The following is a 20433-nucleotide window of genomic DNA, read 5'->3' as shown; positions in this document are numbered from 1 at the left end:
TTATACTAACCTTTTAACTTTATAGAACCAATGCAGATGTCACTTCCAACATCATTAACCACTTTACAGTGATATTCACCAACATCTGAAGTATCAACATGGAGAATGTGAATACTGGTAAGGAGGTTTTCAGATATAATTTTGTACTTCTTGCCACTTCTAATTTCTCTTCTATCTTTTTGCCATGAAACTTGAAATGGAGGCGTGCCCAGAAGTTCACATTCAAGGCTAACATCGGTACCCTTCAAAGTTTCTATTGGCTGGGGTTTTTTGATGAAAACAGGAGGTTCTATAAAATAAGACATTTAGATTTATAAATATGTAAATCAAGATTAAAAGATGGAGCACAGAATGCTGACACAATCATATTGCATGTCAAAAGTCAAGTATACTCCAATTGAGGACTGGATGGCCTAATGGATTGACAGAAGCATGATATCATCTCTCTGTAGGTTCCAGTCCAAATTCAATGCTTATTGGCAGTGGCCAGAAGTAAATGCATCTGGAAGCATTTCAAAATCCATTACAAAATATTTTGTTGTTGACAGTCCAATTTTCAGTGTGTAGGTATCTAGTTATTATTAAAGAATCCACCAAATCAACAACTTTTTGGCATACTGATATATATTCTGGCTTTCTATTATATCTTGACTATTTCACCTTATTTATTTTAATTTCTCATCTTTATCTACCATGAAATTTATCTGTGGCACAAATAATCAATAGTTTCTAAAGCTCACATCACGCATTAATAATTTTTCACTATAACTCTGAAAAGATGCTTGCTCTTTCACTTTGATATAAGGTACAAAGTTGACAATGCAAAAGCTTTTACTGTGGTAGAAACATAAAAAAAGAAGTGTTGTGAATCAGTTCTGACCTTTTACTTTTAAGGCAATGCTAGAGTTTGCACTACCAGCACTGTTGTGCGCCTCACAGGTGTAATCTCCACTGTCTTCAATGGTAGCATCAGTAATTTCAAGCACTGCCACCAAATCAACAAATGACATTCTGTACTTTTTACTGGCTTGAATTTCACTCTCATTCTTGAACCATATGACTTTGATTTCTGGAGATCCACTTATTTTGCACTGGAACTCAGTTGAGTCACCCTGTTTCAGAACTCTGGAAGCTTCTAACTTCTTAACAAACCTTGGAGGTTCTGTGACACAAAAATAAACAAACAAAAAACTATGCAATGAACTTGGCTAATAAAATATGGGCCTTTGTGCAGTATGAAAGAATTATTTGTATTACTGAAATATTAAAATATGTTTAGAGCAGTCTGAAAATCTGGAAGCATGTTAGCCAGAAATGTAAAAGTTAAATTTAATATTTAGAGTACTACAGCCTAAGCCTTCTGCAAAAACAAGAGGAATGAAGGAAAAGAATTATTCAGTGACTTGACTTCCAAAGTTATATATTCTTTCCAAACCACTTCTGAATATTTAGGGCCCAAACATTTTTTTCCACAGAAACAAGAGTGAAGATGTTGGAAAATTGCATATTTAAAAGAAAAGGAAGATGTCTGTATTGCTAGCACAATTTGATATGGTTTACGTGGAGGGGCATAATCGAATGGGGCACCCAAGTTTTCCTAAAGGCGTCGTCGCAGGACGTCCCCGCGAAGGGGTGGGGAAACCCATATTATCAAAACAAGATGGGCGGCCATCTTTTGTTTCGATAATATGGTCGGGGACACCCAAATCTCAACATTTAGGTCGACCAAAGCCAGCTTCATACACGCAGACAAGCTGTGTGTATAATAGCCATCTGCAACCTTAAAAAAATACAAGTCCAGGTGAAAATGTCCAAGTGCTCGCAGGGACATTTTTTTTTTTAGTATGGGTGAAGGATGTCCAACTTTAAAAACTTTTTTTGCCAGCCTCAAATACTCAGCTCCATCGCAGCATAGGGAGGGCATGGACGTCCTTCTTTTAAACAGTTTGGATGTCCTGAACTGCCCCCCCCCCCCCACAGGGACGGCCAAATTTCAAGGGAATGGAGTGAAGTGGAGGAGTGGCCTAGTGGTTAGAGCACTGGTCTTGCAATCCAGAGGTGGCTGGTTCAAATCCCACTGCTGCTACTTGTGATCCAAAATCCAAATATATAAATAAAGGGGGTGTCAGAGGCATAGTGAAGGCATGGACATCCTTCTCACAGAAACGTCCACATTTTGGACATCCTCAACTGCCGTCGCAGGAACAGAGCAAAGGCAGTTGAGGATGTCCAAAATGTGGATGTTTCTGTGAGAAGGATGTCCATGCCTTCACTATGCCTCTGACACCCCCTTTATTTATTTATTTGGATTTTGGATCACAAGTAGCAGCAGTGGGATTTCAACCAGCCACCTCTGGATTGCAAGACCAGTGCTCTAACCACTAGGCCACTCTTCCACTCCACTCCACTCCATTCCCTTGAAATTTGGCTGTCCCTGTGGGGGGGGGGGGGGGGGGTGAGTTCAGGACATCCAAACAGTTTGAAAGAAGGACGTCCATGCCCTCCCTATGCTGCGATGGAGCTGAGTATTTGAGGCTGGCAAAAAAAGGTTTTTAAAGCTGTTTTTTCAGGGTGGGAGGGGGTTAGTCACCACTGGGGGAGTCAGGGGAGGTCATCCCCGATTCTCTCTGGTGGTCATCTGGTCAGTTCACGCACCTTTTTGAGGCTTGATCTTAAGAAAAAATGGACCAAGTAAAGTCGGCCAAGTGCTTGTCAGGGATGCCCTTCTTTTTTCCATTATCCCTTGAGGACACCCATCTGTTAGGCACAACCCAGTCCCGCCTTCACTACACCTCCGACACGCCCCAGGAACTTTGTTCGTCCCCGTGAAGGGAAGCAGTTGGGGACGCCCAAAATCGGCTTTCGATTATGCCAATTTGGGCGACCCTGAGAGAAGGACGCCCATCTACCGATTTGTGTCGAAAGATGGGCGCCCTTCTCTTTCAAAAATAAGCCTGATAGTCACTGCAAACATTTGGGGTCAACGTAAGACAAGGTAAGAAGTTTAAGCAATTTAGAAGCCCTTTTACTAAGTTACATTGGGTGCTAATGTGTGCCTAACGCAGCTACAAATGTAGTACTGAGGGACACGCTCAGGCATTCTGCAGTAACTCTGAAATGTGCACTAAAATATTTCAAAACGTTTTTGAGGGGTTATGTCATGGACCACTTGTAACCACTCGCCTCCACCTACCCTCCTCTCTTCCTTCCCGTTCACATTAATTGATTTGATTTGCTTACTTTATTTATTTTTTGTCTATTAGATTGTAAGCTCTTTGAGCAGGGACTGTCTTTCTTCTATGTTTGTGCAGCGCTGCGTACGCCTTGTAGCGCTATAGAAATGCTAAATAATTGATTTGACAGAGAGTGGTGATTTGATAAATCTCTTGAAGCATTCAAAATTATTTTAAAGAGTGGAGGTCAAAATCATAATAAACCAAAAGCCCAACATTCCACAAAAACAAAATATGGAGGGAATTTCTCAATATCCCTCCATGATGAACAATAATGATGGGGAATCGATATTTTCTCATACAAAACTTTATTCTTCATACACAAATATCCTTTCAATTCAACTTGCTTAAGATATTACAATTTAAGATATTGTAATTCGAGTTATGTAAGTTGAATTGAAAGGATAGTTTTGTATGAGAAAATGTTGATTCCCCATCATTAATGTTCATTATGGAGGGATATTCAGAAATTCCCTTCATATTTTGTTTTTGTGGAGTGTTAGGTTTTTGGATTTATTATGGGCAGGGAGTGGGCATTTATGCGCAAATCTACATTATCACGCACATGGGAAAGACCAGCATAAGGTCACAATAAGGCCATTTTTTTACCACAGCTTAGTAAAAGGACTACTTAGTTCTTAGATCAAAGCTAACTTAACATCAGACAATATCAGCACCAGGAAAGAAAATGAAGAATGATCTAGCTCGGTGGCAGGATGTTTATTCACTCAACCCCAAAATTCATAACTGAGAACTAGAATCTAATGTTTACACTTACAGTTTTATTTTATGTGGCAGTGGCAACTATTTCTATATGATTAACATAAATTAAACATTTCACTTATCCAAATAGTGATTGAGAACACCTCACAGTAAACCCTTTTTAGCTGTGGTAAGCACTCATTAGTACTTGCTGCAGGTTAGTAAGAGGACCTCTTACTGAGTTAAATAGTCCACTCCTATCTGTATATTTTTCAAAAAGAAATAGATAGGCTAATTATATGTTCATCAGCAGCTGGTGAATACATAATTGCTTCTGAGTATCTGCGTATGGATACATTGAATCTGATGGCAGATAAATATGATGCACAGAGACAGCGTAATGCTGTTATAGGGCACCTACTGTAGTTATTTATTATTTATTTTATTTATTGCATTTGTATCCCACATTTTCCCACCTCTTTGTAGCTCAATGCTACTGGTTAAAATGCTTATTTTCCTGTTCTATAAAGAAAATTAGGTGCCTACTTTTTTTTTTACAGAATACTAGTGCAAGTGGCAGAGAACACATTTACATCTAGTTGCACCCACTGACTCCAGCCCTAAAGCTAGTGTGAATGCCTATGCCTAGATCAATGTACTATATGAATGCATGAAGACTATAGTATTCTATATTTTATGTGTGTACATGTGCATTCTACCCATTCTTTGCCCATACACATGCCCACTGGCAAAGCACATGCCATCAAAGCATAGTGTGTACTTTTCCACTAGTCAGTATTCTTTATTAGGTCACACATAAACAAATATTTCACCATCACTGCACCTTCTTGCTGCCTAAAACTAGACAGCTTTATACAGAATGACTTCCATAATCTGCACACTTTCTTAAGCATCTGTTGTGCGATTCTGTTATAGAATACTGATATTTACATCTGTAGGTGATAATATCACAGTTGGATCAAATGAATATGCTACCAAAATCATCCCTGATACAACAGCAGCAAACAAAATATATAGGCAAAACAATGGCTTACATTTTCAGCATAAATATTGTTCAATGACCTTAAGTTCAAAAGGGTTTCTCCCACCCTATGCTTATGAACTAACTCTCTGGAAATTAGGCCCCAAATATCCAGGCAAAATGAAATTATGTTAATGTATTTAGTTATCAATTCGCTTCTAGTCACTTTATGGTATACGACACGCTTAAAGTGAATGAGGGTTGAGGGGTTCCTGCCTATCCTAACTTATAATAAATATTTTAGAAAACCATATCACAGTACACATTCACATCATCCTTTATCTATCAGTGACAAAACAACAATATAATGCCTAGACTTACTGAAAAGATACTAACTCCCATTTATTTAACTTTTATACTAAAATATATACAACCTACTTTGAAATGGGATAGTTGAAAAGTTCAAAGATAAATTTTGTTTCATCATATATTAAAAATATTTACATTACGAAATCGTGTATTGACGGCAATTATTATTTTAACAATAGATACCTTGTGCTCCTAGTTGTGCTACACAAGAGTCTCTTCCAGCATCATTGCTGGCATAACAAGTGTAGAGACCAGCATCTAATTTGCCCACTTTAAGAATTCTCAGGTGAGCTCTGTTTTCTACAAAGGTGATTTTATAGTTTCCTCCAGTACGGATTTCTCTATTATCTTTTGCCCAGGTGGCTTTAATTGGCTCTGTTCCAGTAACATGACACTCAAAATCAGCAGATTCCCCCAGAGGAACATCAATAGATACAGGTTTTACATCAAAGAACGGAGCTGTCTTGTGTTCTAAAGAAATGAAAAGGAATATCATAAAATATATGTATCTTATGTCTATAAGACATGATATATTAGAAATGGTTAGGAAAGATGACATTTTTAAAGGTTCTTTGCATTTTAAAGAGAGATCACATTGACAAAAAAGGTCCAGTCAACAAACCTGTGAGTGTGAGTTTGGCACTAGAAGAAGCTGTTCCAATAGGATTGGAGGCTGTGCAAGAATACTGTCCGGCATGGTTCATCTGAGTTTGCATAATTTGAAGAGTTGCTACATTATCTATGAATGATGTTTGTATATTATGGTCATCTCTTAAAAGCGCACCATCTTTATACCACAAGGCTTCAATAGGTTCAGAACCATTTATGCGGCAATCAAAGGTGACAGACAAGCCAACAGTCTCCTGAACGTCCCTTACTTTTCTTGCAAATGAAGGAGGTACTTTACGTACTGCAAGAAAATAAGTTGAAACAATTTATCAAAATGTAACTATACTGCCCTGATATTTTCTTTATTAATAAATGATTATATTTTTATGAAAGTTAAAACGAAATATTTCCATGAGTTTCTTAAGTATATGAAATAGATTTTTCACCTTGAACTGTGAGCAGAGTTTTTGAAGAAGCAGATCCTATACTGTTTTCTGCTTTGCAGATGTATTCTCCACTATCATTTTTATCCACTTTGTTAAAAACCAGTGTAGCTACATTGTTCTGAAAGTACATTTTATAAGCAGGTGTTGCTCTTAACTTGGTATCTCCTTTGTACCAAGACACTCTGATTTCTGGTGTCCCTTCAACTTGGCATTGCAAAGATGTAGAGTCTCCAACAGTTGCTTCCATGGGTTCCAAGTGTGTTACAAAATAAGGTGGTTCTAAGGAATGAATGATCACAATCAACAATAAAGATCACCCCTAAATAAACATTGCTAAAAGAACTGTGATCAAATGGAAAACAAGATGAAAACAAACCTAATATTGAAACAAGAGCTTGACAAGCATCCCGTCCAGCCTTATTTTCAATCTGGCAAGTGTACTCTCCTTCATCATCATTTGTACTACTAAGAACTTCCAAGATGCAAGATTTTTCTGTTGTTGTTATGCTGCATTTTTCAGATTGTGTAATTTCAGTGCCATTTTTCTTCCATGTAACAAAAATTGAAGGACTACCAATATATGCACATTCCAATACAATGGACTTTTCTTTCTCTACACTGTAGTCATTCATTTTCTTCACAAACTTTGCTGGCTCTATTGTACAATAAGAAAGTAACAAAAAATACATACTGTTTTATAGATGCTCCAAGATGCTTATAGGCATATTACAGCTACTTGAAAATATTAGACCAACCTTGAACAAAAAGATGTGTTGTGCAAGAATCTTTGCCAGCATCATTAGCTACCAGGCATGTGTACTCTCCACTCTGGATTGAACCTACACTGTAGAACTCCAGTACGGCAAATGAATCTTTCAATGTAATGTCACAGGTGCTTCCTGGTAATAGTTCAGTACTTCCTTTAAACCATTTAACCTTAAGTGGAGGGGTCCCTCTAATGACACTTGTAAAAGCTACATTTGTGCCAGGTAAAACTTCTAAGGGATCAGGTGTCTTCACAAAAGAGGGTGGTTCTGTGTGCACACAAAGATAGAAGAAAGAATTAAGAACAAATAAAAGAAATTAGAATATTTGTATTTTTCATATTGAGAATCAAGATTATGAAAGAAAATAAATAATACAAACTGCAGAAAGATATTTTTAATTATATTATTAACAAAGTTTCACCTCCAACCTCCACTAACCTTGTACAGTCAAGATTGTGCTGCATTCATCAGATCCAGCTACATTGGAAGCTTCGCACATATAATTTCCAATGTCAGATGATTCCAAGCTATTCACTTTCAAAACACAGACATTATCTCTAAATGTGAGCTCATATTTTTCTCCACTAGTAATCTTGTGCCCATCATGGTACCACGAAACAGTAATAGGTGGAGATCCAGAAATTTTACAATCCAAAGAAACTGAAGAACCAAACACACCACCAGCATCCTTAAGTCTTCTTGTGAAAGATGGAGGAATAACGCGATCTGCAGAGGAAAGGGTAAGAAATATGTTTCAAGAGGAAAAAGACATTTGGAAACATTATAAAAGTCATGCAAAACTTAAACTAACCTAGGACATCAAGTGAGACTGTGCAGCTGCTTTTGCCCACTCTGTTTGTCACTTCAAATGTATACTCCCCACTGCTTCTATTTTCTGCAGAAAGAATTTTAAGGGTTGCAACTTTGTTCAAGAAAGTAATTGTGTGTTTGTTGTCACTTGTCAGTTCTTTTCCATCCTTATACCACTTAGTAGTGAGTTCTGGTGAACCAGCCACAGTGCATTCTAAGGAGCAAGAATCTCCTGCAGTGACTCTTGTTGGTTCTGGTGTCTCTATAATTATTGCAGGTTCTGAAATGAGATACAAACCATAATCATCTCCAAACCAAAAATAACACAAATGTGCCTTCTTATTAAATGTTGTTTCTTTAATGAAGATTATTTTGAAAAAAAAAATTAGGTTTTGCTGTTACCAACCTAGTACTGATAAAGTGGCAATACATTCTCGCATTCCAGCATCATTTTTAACCTGGCAGATATATTTTCCTGCGTTAGTTGGTTCTGTGCTTGCAAGATGTAATGTTGCAGTGTTTTCCGTGTAAGAAATCTTGATGTTTTCACTTTCTCTAATGATGTCTCCTTTGTCTTTAAGCCATACAATAGAAATAGGTTGAGAACCTTCTACTATTGCTTGCATTTGAGTTGGGTCCCCAACAAGAGTAGTTATGTCACTTATTTTTCTTACAAACCTTGGTGGTTCTAAAGAAGAAAAGATGTAAAAATGATAAGTTTGTATAAAAGATAGTTTAGAATAAACTAGAAAGAATTTAACCAAGAATACTGCATATAAGATCATATACAAACCTTTGAATTTAACAGCACAAATGCAGACATCACTTCCCACATCATTAATTGCCTTACACTGGTATTCACCAATATCTGAAGCTTCAATGTTAAGAATGTGAACACTGGCCAGATGGCCTTTAGAGGTGATTTTAAACTTCTTGCTGCTTCGAATTTGTCTCCTCTCTTTATACCATGCAACTTCAAATGGTGGAGTCCCCAAAAGTTCACATTCAAGATTAACATCAACACCTTTAAGGGTTTCTACTGGACTGGGGATCCTGCTAAAAACAGGAGGCTCTAAAAAAACACAGAGAAGAAATGTATACAAAATTAGAAAGGAAATGACATTATAAGAAAACACATTTTAAACAGCTATGATTATCAGTCATATAGCATTTGTGATTCTTCATTTATAATGGCATTATGTTTGAGAGGAAGCGATGTCACCCAGCACGGCTGCTGTATTTTGCTGAAGCTCTGGGGCAGTCTACTTGATAAACTGGGTATTTTGAGAGAGTTGCAAATTGTGCAGCAGTGAAGCACAGTAAAAGCAACAAAGTGGTATGTTCTTTGAATGGTAGCAAAACAGAAGACGTTGATTTAAAGGAGCTTTCTTACTCTGTCACAGGTGAGGCAGCAGCATGGTTCTCCAAACAAGTGGCTGAAAAAATAAGGGCAAAAGAGGCTTTGGATCATGGAAAAGATAATTGGATTAAACTCAAAGAAGGGAAGAGTGAAATATGGCTAGTGAAAGCACAGGCAGAAGAAAAATGGCTAAAGATGTTAAGAGAGGTGACAAAAACTTTTTCAGATATACTGGAGAAAGGAGAAAAGATAGGAATGGAATTGGTAGGCTGAAAGATACTTAGAATGGCTATGTGGAGAGTGATGAGGATAAAGCGTATATGCTAAACAAATACCTCTCTTCGATGTTCACGGAAGAAAATCCTGGAGAAGGACCATGATCAGCTACTGAAGGAGTATCTGGGAATGGAATGGATATTGTGCCATTCATGGAAGAAAGCATTTATAAACTGCTTGAGAATCTGAAAGTGGACAAAACTATGGGGCCGGATGTGATACATCCCAGGATACTGAAGGAGTTCAGAGAAGTCCTGGTGGGACCTCTTAAGGCTTTATTTAATAGATCTTTAGAGATGGGAGAAGTTCCTCAGGACTGTAGATGAACTGATGTGGTCCCTTTTCACAACACCAGAGACAGGGAAGAAGTGAGAAACTTCAGGCCAGTAAGTCTCACATTGGTGGTAGGAAACATAATGGAGTCACTGCTTAAGGAAAGAATAGTTAACTTTGTAGAAGAGAATGGGTTACAGGATCTGAGGCAACATGGCTTTACCAAAGGAAAATCCTGCCATACAAATCTTATTGACTTCTTCAACTGGGTGACCAAAGAACTAGATGAAGGACATGTGCTAGATACAATCTACTTGGATTTCAGCAAAGCCTTTGAAACGGTCCCTCACAGAAGACTCATGAATAAACTGAGAGGGCTGAACTTAGGACTCAAAGTACTGAACTGGATAGGAAACTGGTTGACTGGCAGGTGGCAGAGAGTGGTGGTACATGGAGTCTGCTCGGAGAAAAGGAGGGTGAGTAGTGGAGTGCCTCAGGGGTTGGTGCTGGGGCCAATTCTGTTTAATATATTTGTGAGAGATATTACTGAAGGATTGGAAGGAAAAGTTTGCCTTTTTGTGGATGACATGAAGATAGCCAATAGAGGTATAAAAAATAATGAGTGGAGTAGAATGATTAGACGTGGATCACTTGTTTACTCTTTCCAAAAATACTAGAACTAGGGAGCATGCAATGATGCCACAAAGTAATAAATTTAAAACAAATTGGAGAAAATATTTCTTCACTCAGTAAGTAATTAAACTCTGGAATGCACTACCAGAGAATGTGGCAAAAGCAGTTAGCTTAGCAGGGTTTAAAAAGGTTTGGATTTCTTCCTAAAGAAAAGTCCATAAGCCATTATTACAATGGACTTGGGAAAATCCACTGCTTATTTCTAGGATAAGCAGCATAAAACGTATTGTACTATTTTGGATCTTGCCAGGTACTTGTGACCTGGATTGGTCACTGTTGGAAACAGGATACTGGACTTGATGGACCTTCGGTCTGTCCCAGTATGGCAACGCTTATGTTCGTATGTGGTTTTGGGGGGGAAACTATTCTGTTGTATGATCTAATGTTTACGTTTATGTTGCTGTTGCTTGATAAAAATTTAAATTAAAAAATGTGTTATGTTTTTAATCCACCTATGGATATATTTTCACATTTAATAATTCATTCTTTAAGCCATAGGCAGCAGAATGAGGTGGGCTATTGGGGCCAGGCCCTATCATATTTTGCCCAACACAGTGTCAGCAATTAGGGAACTTTGTGATGAGGATGAAGATTGTTTGGCTCCTCCAACCAAAAGGTGTTCTGCTGCCTCTGCTTTAAGGACTGAATGTTGGCTGTATGAGCCTAGCAGTTCTATTAAACTTTGTATAAAAATTCACAGTTATCAAAGTAGGTGCAAGACTTAAAGAAAAATTAAAATAAGGCAATAAAAAGGAGTGCAAAAGTGAACCTTTTACTGTCACAGCTGTACTGCAGCTTGCGTTACCAACTTCATTGTAAACTTCACAAGTATAATCTCCAGTGTCTTCAACGTTGGCATTAGTAATTTCAAGCACTGCTACTGAATCCACAAATGATATCCTGTATTTCTCACTGGCATGAAGTTTGTTTTCATTCTGGTACCACACAACATTGAGTACTGGGGATCCACTTATTTTGCATTCAAAGGTAGCAAAGTCACCCTGTTTCACGACTCTTGAAGATTCTAACTTTTTAACAAACTTTGGTGGCTCTGCAAAATCAAAGGGAAAATATGATTGCCAGGAAAATGTATATATTGCTTATGCAAGAAAAAGCACTTAGACTTACAAAGTTTTATAGGTTACTATGAGGTGTTTTTTCAAAGTAATCTATGGAACTTTGTAAGTTTAAGTGCTTTGAAAATGAGCCCCTGTAACTTAAGTGTTTTGAAAATACGCCTCCAAGACACCTATCATCTGAGCTTAAAACCATTTGCAAGTGCATACTCAGTAAGGATCTCATTTTCCAACAATCAGATTTGCATATCTGAAGTTGCCATTTCCATTCTTTCTAACAATGTATTTAATTTAATAAATCCTAGGAAACAGAACACAAATCACCAGTCTAAATTAACTTGTAGTGGCTGTAGAAAAGCATAATTCCTATATCTTATTATACTTTGTGAATCCTCTTATCCCCAAATTGTATTTTTTTTTTAATTTGACCCTTTCTCCTGCTCCTCTGGGCTTCCAGCTCAGTTGAAACCAAAGCTGTGAGACTGGTGCCATAAGCCTTTATTCCCAATCACTGCAGTAATACTTCTGGGCTAGGTGCCCATGCCTAACCACATACACATGCATATACCTATTATGCTAATATTCTATAAAGGAATGTAGGTGCCTACTCTCCTTTATAGAACAGGCTCCACATAAACACCCTCCAGACCCCCTTTTATAGAACTGCCCTCATAACCTCATGCTATCTCATATAGAATGTGTCATTTGCAACTGCCATTGAATCCCGCATATCTTAGGAAATCAGTTTTTCTAATCAATACCTTGGATATTTAAATCTGTGTCTTAGAGGTCCTTTTACTAAGCTGTGGGAAAAAGGGCCCTGTGCTAGTGACGGGGACCATTTTTCCTGTGCACCATAGCCCTTTTATCAGCAGCCTATAAAAGTCCTCCTCAAAAAATGGCCATGCGGTGAGATAACTCCTACCACATGGCCATGCAGCAGGAAGCCCTTACCGCCACCCATTGAGGTGGTGATAAGGGCTCCTGCGCTAACCCTGCAGTAACCGGGCAGCACGCAGAGGTAACCGGGCAGCATGCTGCGATGTCCGATTACCGCGGGGGGGGGGGGGGGGGTTCTTTTTCCTCTGGAAATGGCAAACGCTCAGGGCGGGACTACCACCGGCAGCGGTAGTCCTGGAAGAGTGAGCGGTAAGCCTGTATTGGGCTCACCGCTGCTCTGTAAAAGGGCCCCTTATTGAAATTGAGGGTTGTTTTTTGTTACATTTCTCCAGTACTGATCTTAAGAATTCCATTTAAATCAGACCATCAAGAGTCTTTATGGGAATAGGTTTGAATTACTGAATCCTTTAAATTTGGACTTGATTACTCTGACCGCAAGGGAATTTAGAGTGGGTACAGTATTTCTCTACCTTTGATGGCTTTTACAATCTATGTTTTGCATTTGAGGGCTGTAGGTATCAATATGCGCTACCATTAAAAAGTGTTTTTTTCCACTAACTCATGTTATTTTAGCACAGGCAGTAGCGTAGCCAGAACTCAATTTTTGGGTGGGCCTGGGGGTGGACTGGGTGGGCATGACCCACATATTTCCTCTCTGTCCATCCTCCTCCCATAAAGATAAATACCTAGGATGGCGGGGATCTCCGGGCCCTGCCAGCTGAAGAATCTTCTGGAGGCCCCCAAGGCTTGAGAAGTCTCATCCCTGCCCCAGTCACCAGCGTGGTGAGAAGCAGCGTTCAGCAGCATTGCCTGCCTGTGTGCCTGCCTTTTAAAATAATTAGTCTCCCCAGGCTCCGCTGCATTTACTTCTTTGTCCGTCGCAATGCGCTGCTGTTCGCACAGGCAGCTCCGCTCCCCTTTGCCGCGTCCATCCGGCCCTCTCTGATCCACTTCCTGTAGTGGATACTTAGGGCCAGATGGACGCGGCAAAGGGGAGCGGAGCTGCCTGTGCGAACGGCAGCGCTTTGCGATGGGCGAAGAAGTAAATGCAGCGGAGCCTAGGGAGACTAATTATTTTAAAAGGCAGACAGGCAACGCTGCTGAACGCTGCTTCCCAGACCCGGCGGAGCCGTGGGAGAAAAGGCAGTGACAGCAGCAGGATGTTGGATGGGCGGGCCTGGGCCCGTCCAGGGCCGCCCGTGGCTACGCCCCTGAGCACAGGCCCCATTTTATGCAATGAGACCTAGTTACTAATAACTAGGTTAACAGTAAATAACACATCAACAGTAGCCGAAATTGATAATGCCCCCCCCCCCAGGGCAATGAGCTATATCTCAAGAAGTGTTAATATGATAAGCTTGGATTGAACCCTGGCTTTCCTGGTTTTCAACCAACTGTTCTAACTGCTAGCCTATTCCTCCATTCTGTAATATATAATCTAAATCATTTTAGAAATGGAGCTTTATTAAACTCAGCTTTAGCAGGAAATCAAATGTTTTTACACTAAACCAGTCCCATATAACTGTATTTCAAATTAGTAAAAGAGTCTAATTAGTCAATTTTAGACAGTGATGTATAAGTTAAAGACATTTGAGATCTACCTCTATAAAATAGATCAAACGCTGTTAAACTTGGTATTACATGATAAATCAGAACTCATTTTGTTATATCCTTTTGACTTTTGCAGAATGCTGAACCTACTTTCATTCTGAAAAAAAAATTAACAAATGTCTGTTGAATTAATTAATATGAATACCTTGCACGCTAAGTTGAGCTGAACAAGAAGCTTTTCCAACATCGTTGCTAGCATGACAGTCATACAGGCCTGAATCTCCTTTGCCTACTTTTAGAATTTTCACGTGGGCTACATTTCCTATGTAAGTGATCTTGTAGTTGCCTCCAGTTCGTATTTCTTTGTTATCTTTAAACCAGGTGACTTTAATTGGTTGTGTTCCAGAAATATGGCATTCAAAATCAGCACTTTCGCCCATAATAACACCAACAGATCCTGCTCTTTTATCAAATGTAGGTGGTTTCCTGGGTTCTAGAAGTTAAAACGAACATAATAATAAATACGATCATATTTCAAGGAAGCACACTATTCTCTAGATTTCAGTCTACAACAAGCACACTTTAATAACAGGTCAGTTGTACAACAAAACAAAACAAAACAAACAAACAAAACAAGCAAATTAAAGAAGAAACAAACCTGTAAGAGTAAGCCTTGCACTAGAAGAGGCACTTCCAAGGAAATTGGAAGCTGTGCAAGAGTACTGACCAGCATAGCTTATCTCAGCTTCTAAAATCTGAAGGATAGCTATATTATCTATAAATGATGTTTGTATATTGTGGTCATCTCTTAAAAGTATGCCATCTTTATACCAGAACACCTCAATTGGTACTGAACCACTGATGCGACAATCAAATTTAACTGGTAATCCAACGGTTTCCTGAATATCCTTCAATTTCTTTGCAAATGAAGGTGGAAGTTTTCTATCTGCAAGATAACATATGAAAAATGCATTACTTGCTGTAACTTGTTTTTCTAAGCACAGAAGTGCAAAAAAGAAAATGTTAAGAATTTGAGATAGGAATTTCACCTTGAACAGTGAGCAGAGCTGTTGAAAATGCTGATCCAACACTATTTTCTGCTTTGCAGGTGTATTCATCACTGTCATTTTTATCCACTCTGCTAAAAACTAGTGAAGCAATATTGTTTGTAAAATACACCTTACATTCTGGAGTTGATCTTAGCTTTGTATCTCCTTTGTACCAAGACACTCTGATTTCTGGTGTTCCTTCAATTTGGCATTGTAAAGATGTAGGATCACCAACTGTTGCCTCCACAGTTTCCAGGTATGTAACAAAGTAAGGTGGTTCTATGACACAAATATACACAATCAGTAAAAAAATTCTAATTCTAAAAGTGTATGTTACTGTAAGAGTTATAAATTAATTTGAAATATCATTTTACAAACCTAATATTGATACAAGGGCTTGACAAGTATCCCGTCCAGCCTCATTCTCTATCTGACAAGTGTATTCTCCATCATCATCTTTTGTATTCTTGAAAATTTCCAGTATACATGACTTATCAGTAGCAGTTATGCTGCATCTTTCTGACTGAGTGACTTCTCTGCCATTCTTCTCCCAGTTAACTGAAACCGGTGGGGTACCAACATAAGTGCATTCCAGAATTATGGGTCTTCCTGTTTCTATGCTGTAATCATTAATTTTCTTCACAAATGTTGCAGGTTCTAATATATAAATTAAGAAAGCAAAATAAAAAAATATTGTAACCACATACACATAAGGATGTTGAAATTTGGCAAGTAAAGCCACTGAAATAACTAGCCAAACAAACCTTTCACAAAGAGTTGTGTTGTACAAGAATCTTTGCCAGCATCATTTGCTACGAGGCAGGTGTAGTCCCCACTTTGTAAGGGCTCTACATTGTACAACTGCAATACTGCAACTGAATTTTTCAAAGAAATGTTGCACTGTCTTCCTGGCAGTAATTCACTGCTTCCTTTGAACCAGTTAACCTTAAATGGAGCACTCCCTCTTATGACGCTTGTAAGTGTTACATTTGTGCCAGGTAAAACTTCTAAAGGATCAGGAGTTTTCACAAAAGATGGAGGTTCTAAACAAACATGGAAAATTAAAACAGGGTATCAGCAAATTTGATGTTCATTTTTGTACTGATAAAGATAAAAGACACACTTCAATGAAGATTTCATAGATGAAAAAAATAATAAAAAATGTGAACAAAAATGATTTTCACTTCATGCTATTTTTCTCAAGGGTTGTAATGTGTTCAGGTACTGACCTAGTACAGTCAAGGCTGCATTGCACTCATCAGAACCAGCTACATTACTGGCTTGACATGTGTAATTTCCAACATCAGTGGATTCCAGGGCATGTACTTTCAAAACAGAGATGTTATCTGAAAAGATGAGGTCATATTTTTCTCCACTGGAAATCTTACTTCCATTGTGAAACCAAGAAACAGAAATAGGTGGTGATCCAGAGACTTTACACTCCATAAGCACAGAAGTGCCTAATACACCATTCATTTCTTTTAGCTTTTTTATAAAAGATGGAGGAATAATCCGATCTGTTAAGAAAATGTAAGAATTCCATTTTGTTTTAAAAGATAGGATACAAATATGTTTCAAGAAAACAATTCTGAATATCAGAACTAAAATTATTCAACTAACCTAGTACATCCACTGACACAGTGCAGTTGCATTTGCCAATATTATTTTTCACTTCAAAGGTGTATTCCCCAATATCTCCCTTATCTGCAGAGAGAATTTTAATCATAGCAACTCTGTGGATGAAGCTAATTTTGTATTTTTCATTGCTAGTGAGTTCTTTCCCATGCTTAAACCAGCTAGCTGAAAGTTCTGGAGTACCAGCCACTACACACTCCAGGATGCATGTCTCTCCTGCAGCGACTCTCATTGGCACTGGCATCTCAACGATTGTTGCAGGTTCTGAAATCAAATACAAATTACATTCTGTAAACATGAGTAATCATGTGCTAAAATCGGAATGCCATATTATTCACCGGTATTACCATAAATTGTAACAGTGCATCATTGTTTTCATTTTTCTTGCTACTAACCTAAAAGAGTCAAGTTGGCTATACATTCCCGCATTCCAGCATCATTTTTGATCTGACAGATATATTTTCCAGCATTAGCTGCCTCTGCTTTCCCGATATGAAGAGTTGCAATATTGTCAGTATATGAAATTCTTATATTTTCACTCTCTCTCATAATGTCTTCTTTGTCTTTGAGCCACAGAACGGAGATTGGTTGATAGCCTTCTATTACTGCCTGTAATTCAACAGCTTGTCCAGCAGTTACAGTGACGCTTTCAACTTTCTTCACAAATCTTGGTGGCTCTGAACAAAAGAACATGCAGTTGTGGTAAACATATCAAACATTCTTTTTGGGGGGAAAAGAATAAAAGTACATAAATGAATCGTTAAAGATTTATCTGAACTAGAGCTGTAATGAATAGCATATTTTACTAATTGGCCAAATATGGATAATGAAAAATATTATTTGTCTGAATATGACTACTAATATTCTTTATTCAAATTTGCTATACTGCTGTAACTGAGAACTGAACCAAGCGGTTTACAGACTAAAAAAACAGCCCTGGATTATTCATATTTGAATTTAAATCACATATGTATTTATTTATTTATTTATAACATATTTGGAGCACTATTCAGGGCCAAATCAAATTAAATATGAATATTCAGTACAGCCCATCTGTACAAATACTTACCTTTTAACTTAACAGTACAAATGCAATTGTCACTTCCCACATCATTTGTGGCCTTGCAATGATAATCTCCAATATCTGGAGCTTCAACATTAAGAATATGAATGCTGGCAAAGAGATTTTTCACAGTAACCTTGTACTTCTTGCTGCTTCGGAGTTGTCTCTTATCTTTATACCATGTAACTTCAAATGGTGGTGTTCCCAGAAGTTCACATTCAAGGCTAACATCAGCACCTTTAATTATTTGCACTGGACTGGGCTTCCTGCTAAATACAGGAGGTTCTACAAAAGAAAAAGCAATTTCATTTAGAATTAATTAACTGGCTATTAATTAAAAAAACATAAGAAACTATTGGCCCTGTTTACTAAGGCGTGCAAGTGTTTTTAGCGTGTGCTAATGCTAGAGACACCCATAGGAATATATGGGTGTCTGTAGCATTAGCGCATGCTAATTTCAGCATGTGCTAAAAATGTTAGCTCGCTTACAGCAAGGCTTAGTAAGCAGGGCCCAAAAAGAAACCACGTGGGCTAAAAGAAATTGCATAAATTCTCAGGTATAAAATATATTTAAAAATGGTATTCATATCTTCATGATTTTGAATGTTGTTGGGTTGAACAGTAGATAAAACTTTTTGAGTTATGATTTTCTGGAGAGCTACATCAATGGTTGACTGTGTAATATAGGTCGTACATCAAAAAGCTGTGTTTTAGTTTATAGGGTTTGTTTTGAATTATGCATTTTAAGAAAGCACAATTTTTAGGAAAAATAAAAAAACTAAAAATATGTCTTTTTATAGAATTCAATAAAAAGGATAACATCAAACAAGCAAAGAGATACCAACAAAAATACCACAAACAAAATCATTATTTACATTAAATTAAGGAAAAGAGGAGGGGAAGATGGAATATGAAGAAGAGGGTTGGAAAGTGAGGAAGATGATAGATGATAAACAATGAGAGAAATGAGGGGAATGGAAGCTGAGGGAATAGAGAAGTAGGAATGATAAATGATGGGGTGGAAAGTGCCAGGGAGAAGGACAGGGGGGTAGAAAGTGCCAGGGAAAAGGACAGGAGGGTGTAAAGTGATAGGGAAGAGAATCCCCAGGGATAGAACTCTGGGATATCTGGAACAATGACTGCAAGAGTATAGCAAAAAGAAGAAAATTGAAAATACATAGGGAAGAATGATTTCTGACCTTTTACGACAAGCTTAGTACTGCAACTTGCACTACCAGCATCATTATGAGCTTCACATGTGTAATCTCCACTATCTTCAGTGCTGAGGGTGTTAATTTCAAGTATTGCCACAGAATCCACAAATGTCATGTTATATTTTTCACTTGCTTTTACTTCATTGTCATTTCTGTACCACACAACTTTTATTTCTGGGGATCCACTTATCTTGCAGTCAAGTCTTGTTGCATCTCCCTGTTTTACTATTTTTGATGGTTCTAACTTCTTGACAAATTTTGGAGGTTCTATGAAGTCAAAAAAGAGAATAATTTGGATCAAGAAGAAAAATAATGTAAACTTCATAAATTTGTACAAAGACTGGTTGCCTCTGTGAGGGAAATATAACCCATGCTGCCACAAATTTTAACATCAAGGGCAAACAATTGTTTTGTAGAAGACATGTAAAAGTGGAATTTCAAATCAACAAAAGAGAGAGTAATTAAATTCCCGCACCTGTTACAACTAAGACTGCAGTACAAGAAGCGCTACCAACATCATTGGTAACCTCACAAGTGTATTTTCCACTCCTTGAGACATCCACAGAAAAGAGATTCAAGAAACCTGTTGATCCTTCTATCCCAAAGAAACTCTTGGGTCCTGACACAATTTCCACATTTTCTTTGAACCACTTTATTGTAAAGGGTGGAGTTCCTCTTACTACTGCCTTAAAGTCCACCAAAGAATCTGGTATACCTTTTTGGTCTTCAAGTTTTTCAACGAAGCTTGGTGGCTCTATAGTTTTTAAGAAAGAATATTTTTTATATTAAACTTTTAGCAAGTGACATTTTAAAAAAGGTTTTAGCAAAACAAAGAGGAAAAAAAGGAAGCTCAAGCAAAACATTTCATATTAATTTTAAGTTAGTAAATACTTCTTGAGGAAAATGAAATTCCAAAGAAAGATAAACGCTGGTTCAATTTAAATGCTAAGAAATATGTTAAGCAGAAGATTTAGGTACTCATTAGTCTTGAAATTTTGATAAAATATATTTGTGATATTATTGCTGCAGCAATTTCAGAGGCATGAAAGCTTAGAGTTCCAAACCTTTTACAGTTAAGATGGCACTGCATTCATCATGTCCTGCAACATTTGAGACCTTGCAAGTATAATTTGCAGTATCAGTCAGCTCAAGATTATTAACCGCCAATGACACTGTAGTTTCATGGCATACAATCCTGTATTTTGCACTGTCGGAGATCACATTTCCATCCTTGTACCATTTAGCGGTAATAGGAAGTGAACCAGAAAGTTTGCAGTCCATTTGAACAGAAGATCCAAGAACTTTGTCCATTGTTGTTAACCTTTTGGTAAACGATGGAGGTATGGCTTGATCTGTCCAACAAAAATTGGTAGAGCACATCGATTATCTTCTTGCATTCTTTCAGAAATACATGTGAATAACTAT

General features: G+C 37.8%; 1 protein-coding gene across 1 annotated transcript in view; it reads right to left on the bottom strand.

Annotated features, from left to right (window-relative positions):
• TTN (titin) overlaps window positions 1-20433 on the bottom strand; it is a 470266-nt gene that overhangs the window by 319562 nt on the left and 130271 nt on the right. Inside the window, exons 62-85 of the mRNA XM_030210848.1 lie at window positions 20073-20360; window positions 19484-19762; window positions 18994-19275; window positions 17801-18079; window positions 17127-17408; window positions 16717-16995; window positions 16326-16613; window positions 15861-16139; window positions 15475-15753; window positions 15097-15375; window positions 14706-14993; window positions 14253-14540; window positions 11290-11571; window positions 8712-8990; window positions 8325-8606; window positions 7920-8198; window positions 7547-7834; window positions 7097-7375; window positions 6718-6996; window positions 6342-6620; window positions 5909-6196; window positions 5470-5757; window positions 881-1162; window positions 11-289 (exon numbers count right to left, since the gene is read on the bottom strand). Of these exons, the coding sequence (XP_030066708.1) occupies window positions 11-289; window positions 881-1162; window positions 5470-5757; window positions 5909-6196; window positions 6342-6620; window positions 6718-6996; window positions 7097-7375; window positions 7547-7834; window positions 7920-8198; window positions 8325-8606; window positions 8712-8990; window positions 11290-11571; window positions 14253-14540; window positions 14706-14993; window positions 15097-15375; window positions 15475-15753; window positions 15861-16139; window positions 16326-16613; window positions 16717-16995; window positions 17127-17408; window positions 17801-18079; window positions 18994-19275; window positions 19484-19762; window positions 20073-20360 (6774 nt within the window). The remainder of the gene's footprint in view (window positions 1-10; window positions 290-880; window positions 1163-5469; window positions 5758-5908; window positions 6197-6341; window positions 6621-6717; window positions 6997-7096; window positions 7376-7546; window positions 7835-7919; window positions 8199-8324; window positions 8607-8711; window positions 8991-11289; window positions 11572-14252; window positions 14541-14705; window positions 14994-15096; window positions 15376-15474; window positions 15754-15860; window positions 16140-16325; window positions 16614-16716; window positions 16996-17126; window positions 17409-17800; window positions 18080-18993; window positions 19276-19483; window positions 19763-20072; window positions 20361-20433) is intronic.

Source organism: Microcaecilia unicolor, chromosome 7 (genome assembly GCF_901765095.1).
Source record: "Microcaecilia unicolor chromosome 7, aMicUni1.1, whole genome shotgun sequence".
Classification (NCBI taxonomy): domain Eukaryota; kingdom Metazoa; phylum Chordata; class Amphibia; order Gymnophiona; family Siphonopidae; genus Microcaecilia; species Microcaecilia unicolor.
This window is presented reverse-complemented; position numbering and strand designations above follow the sequence as displayed.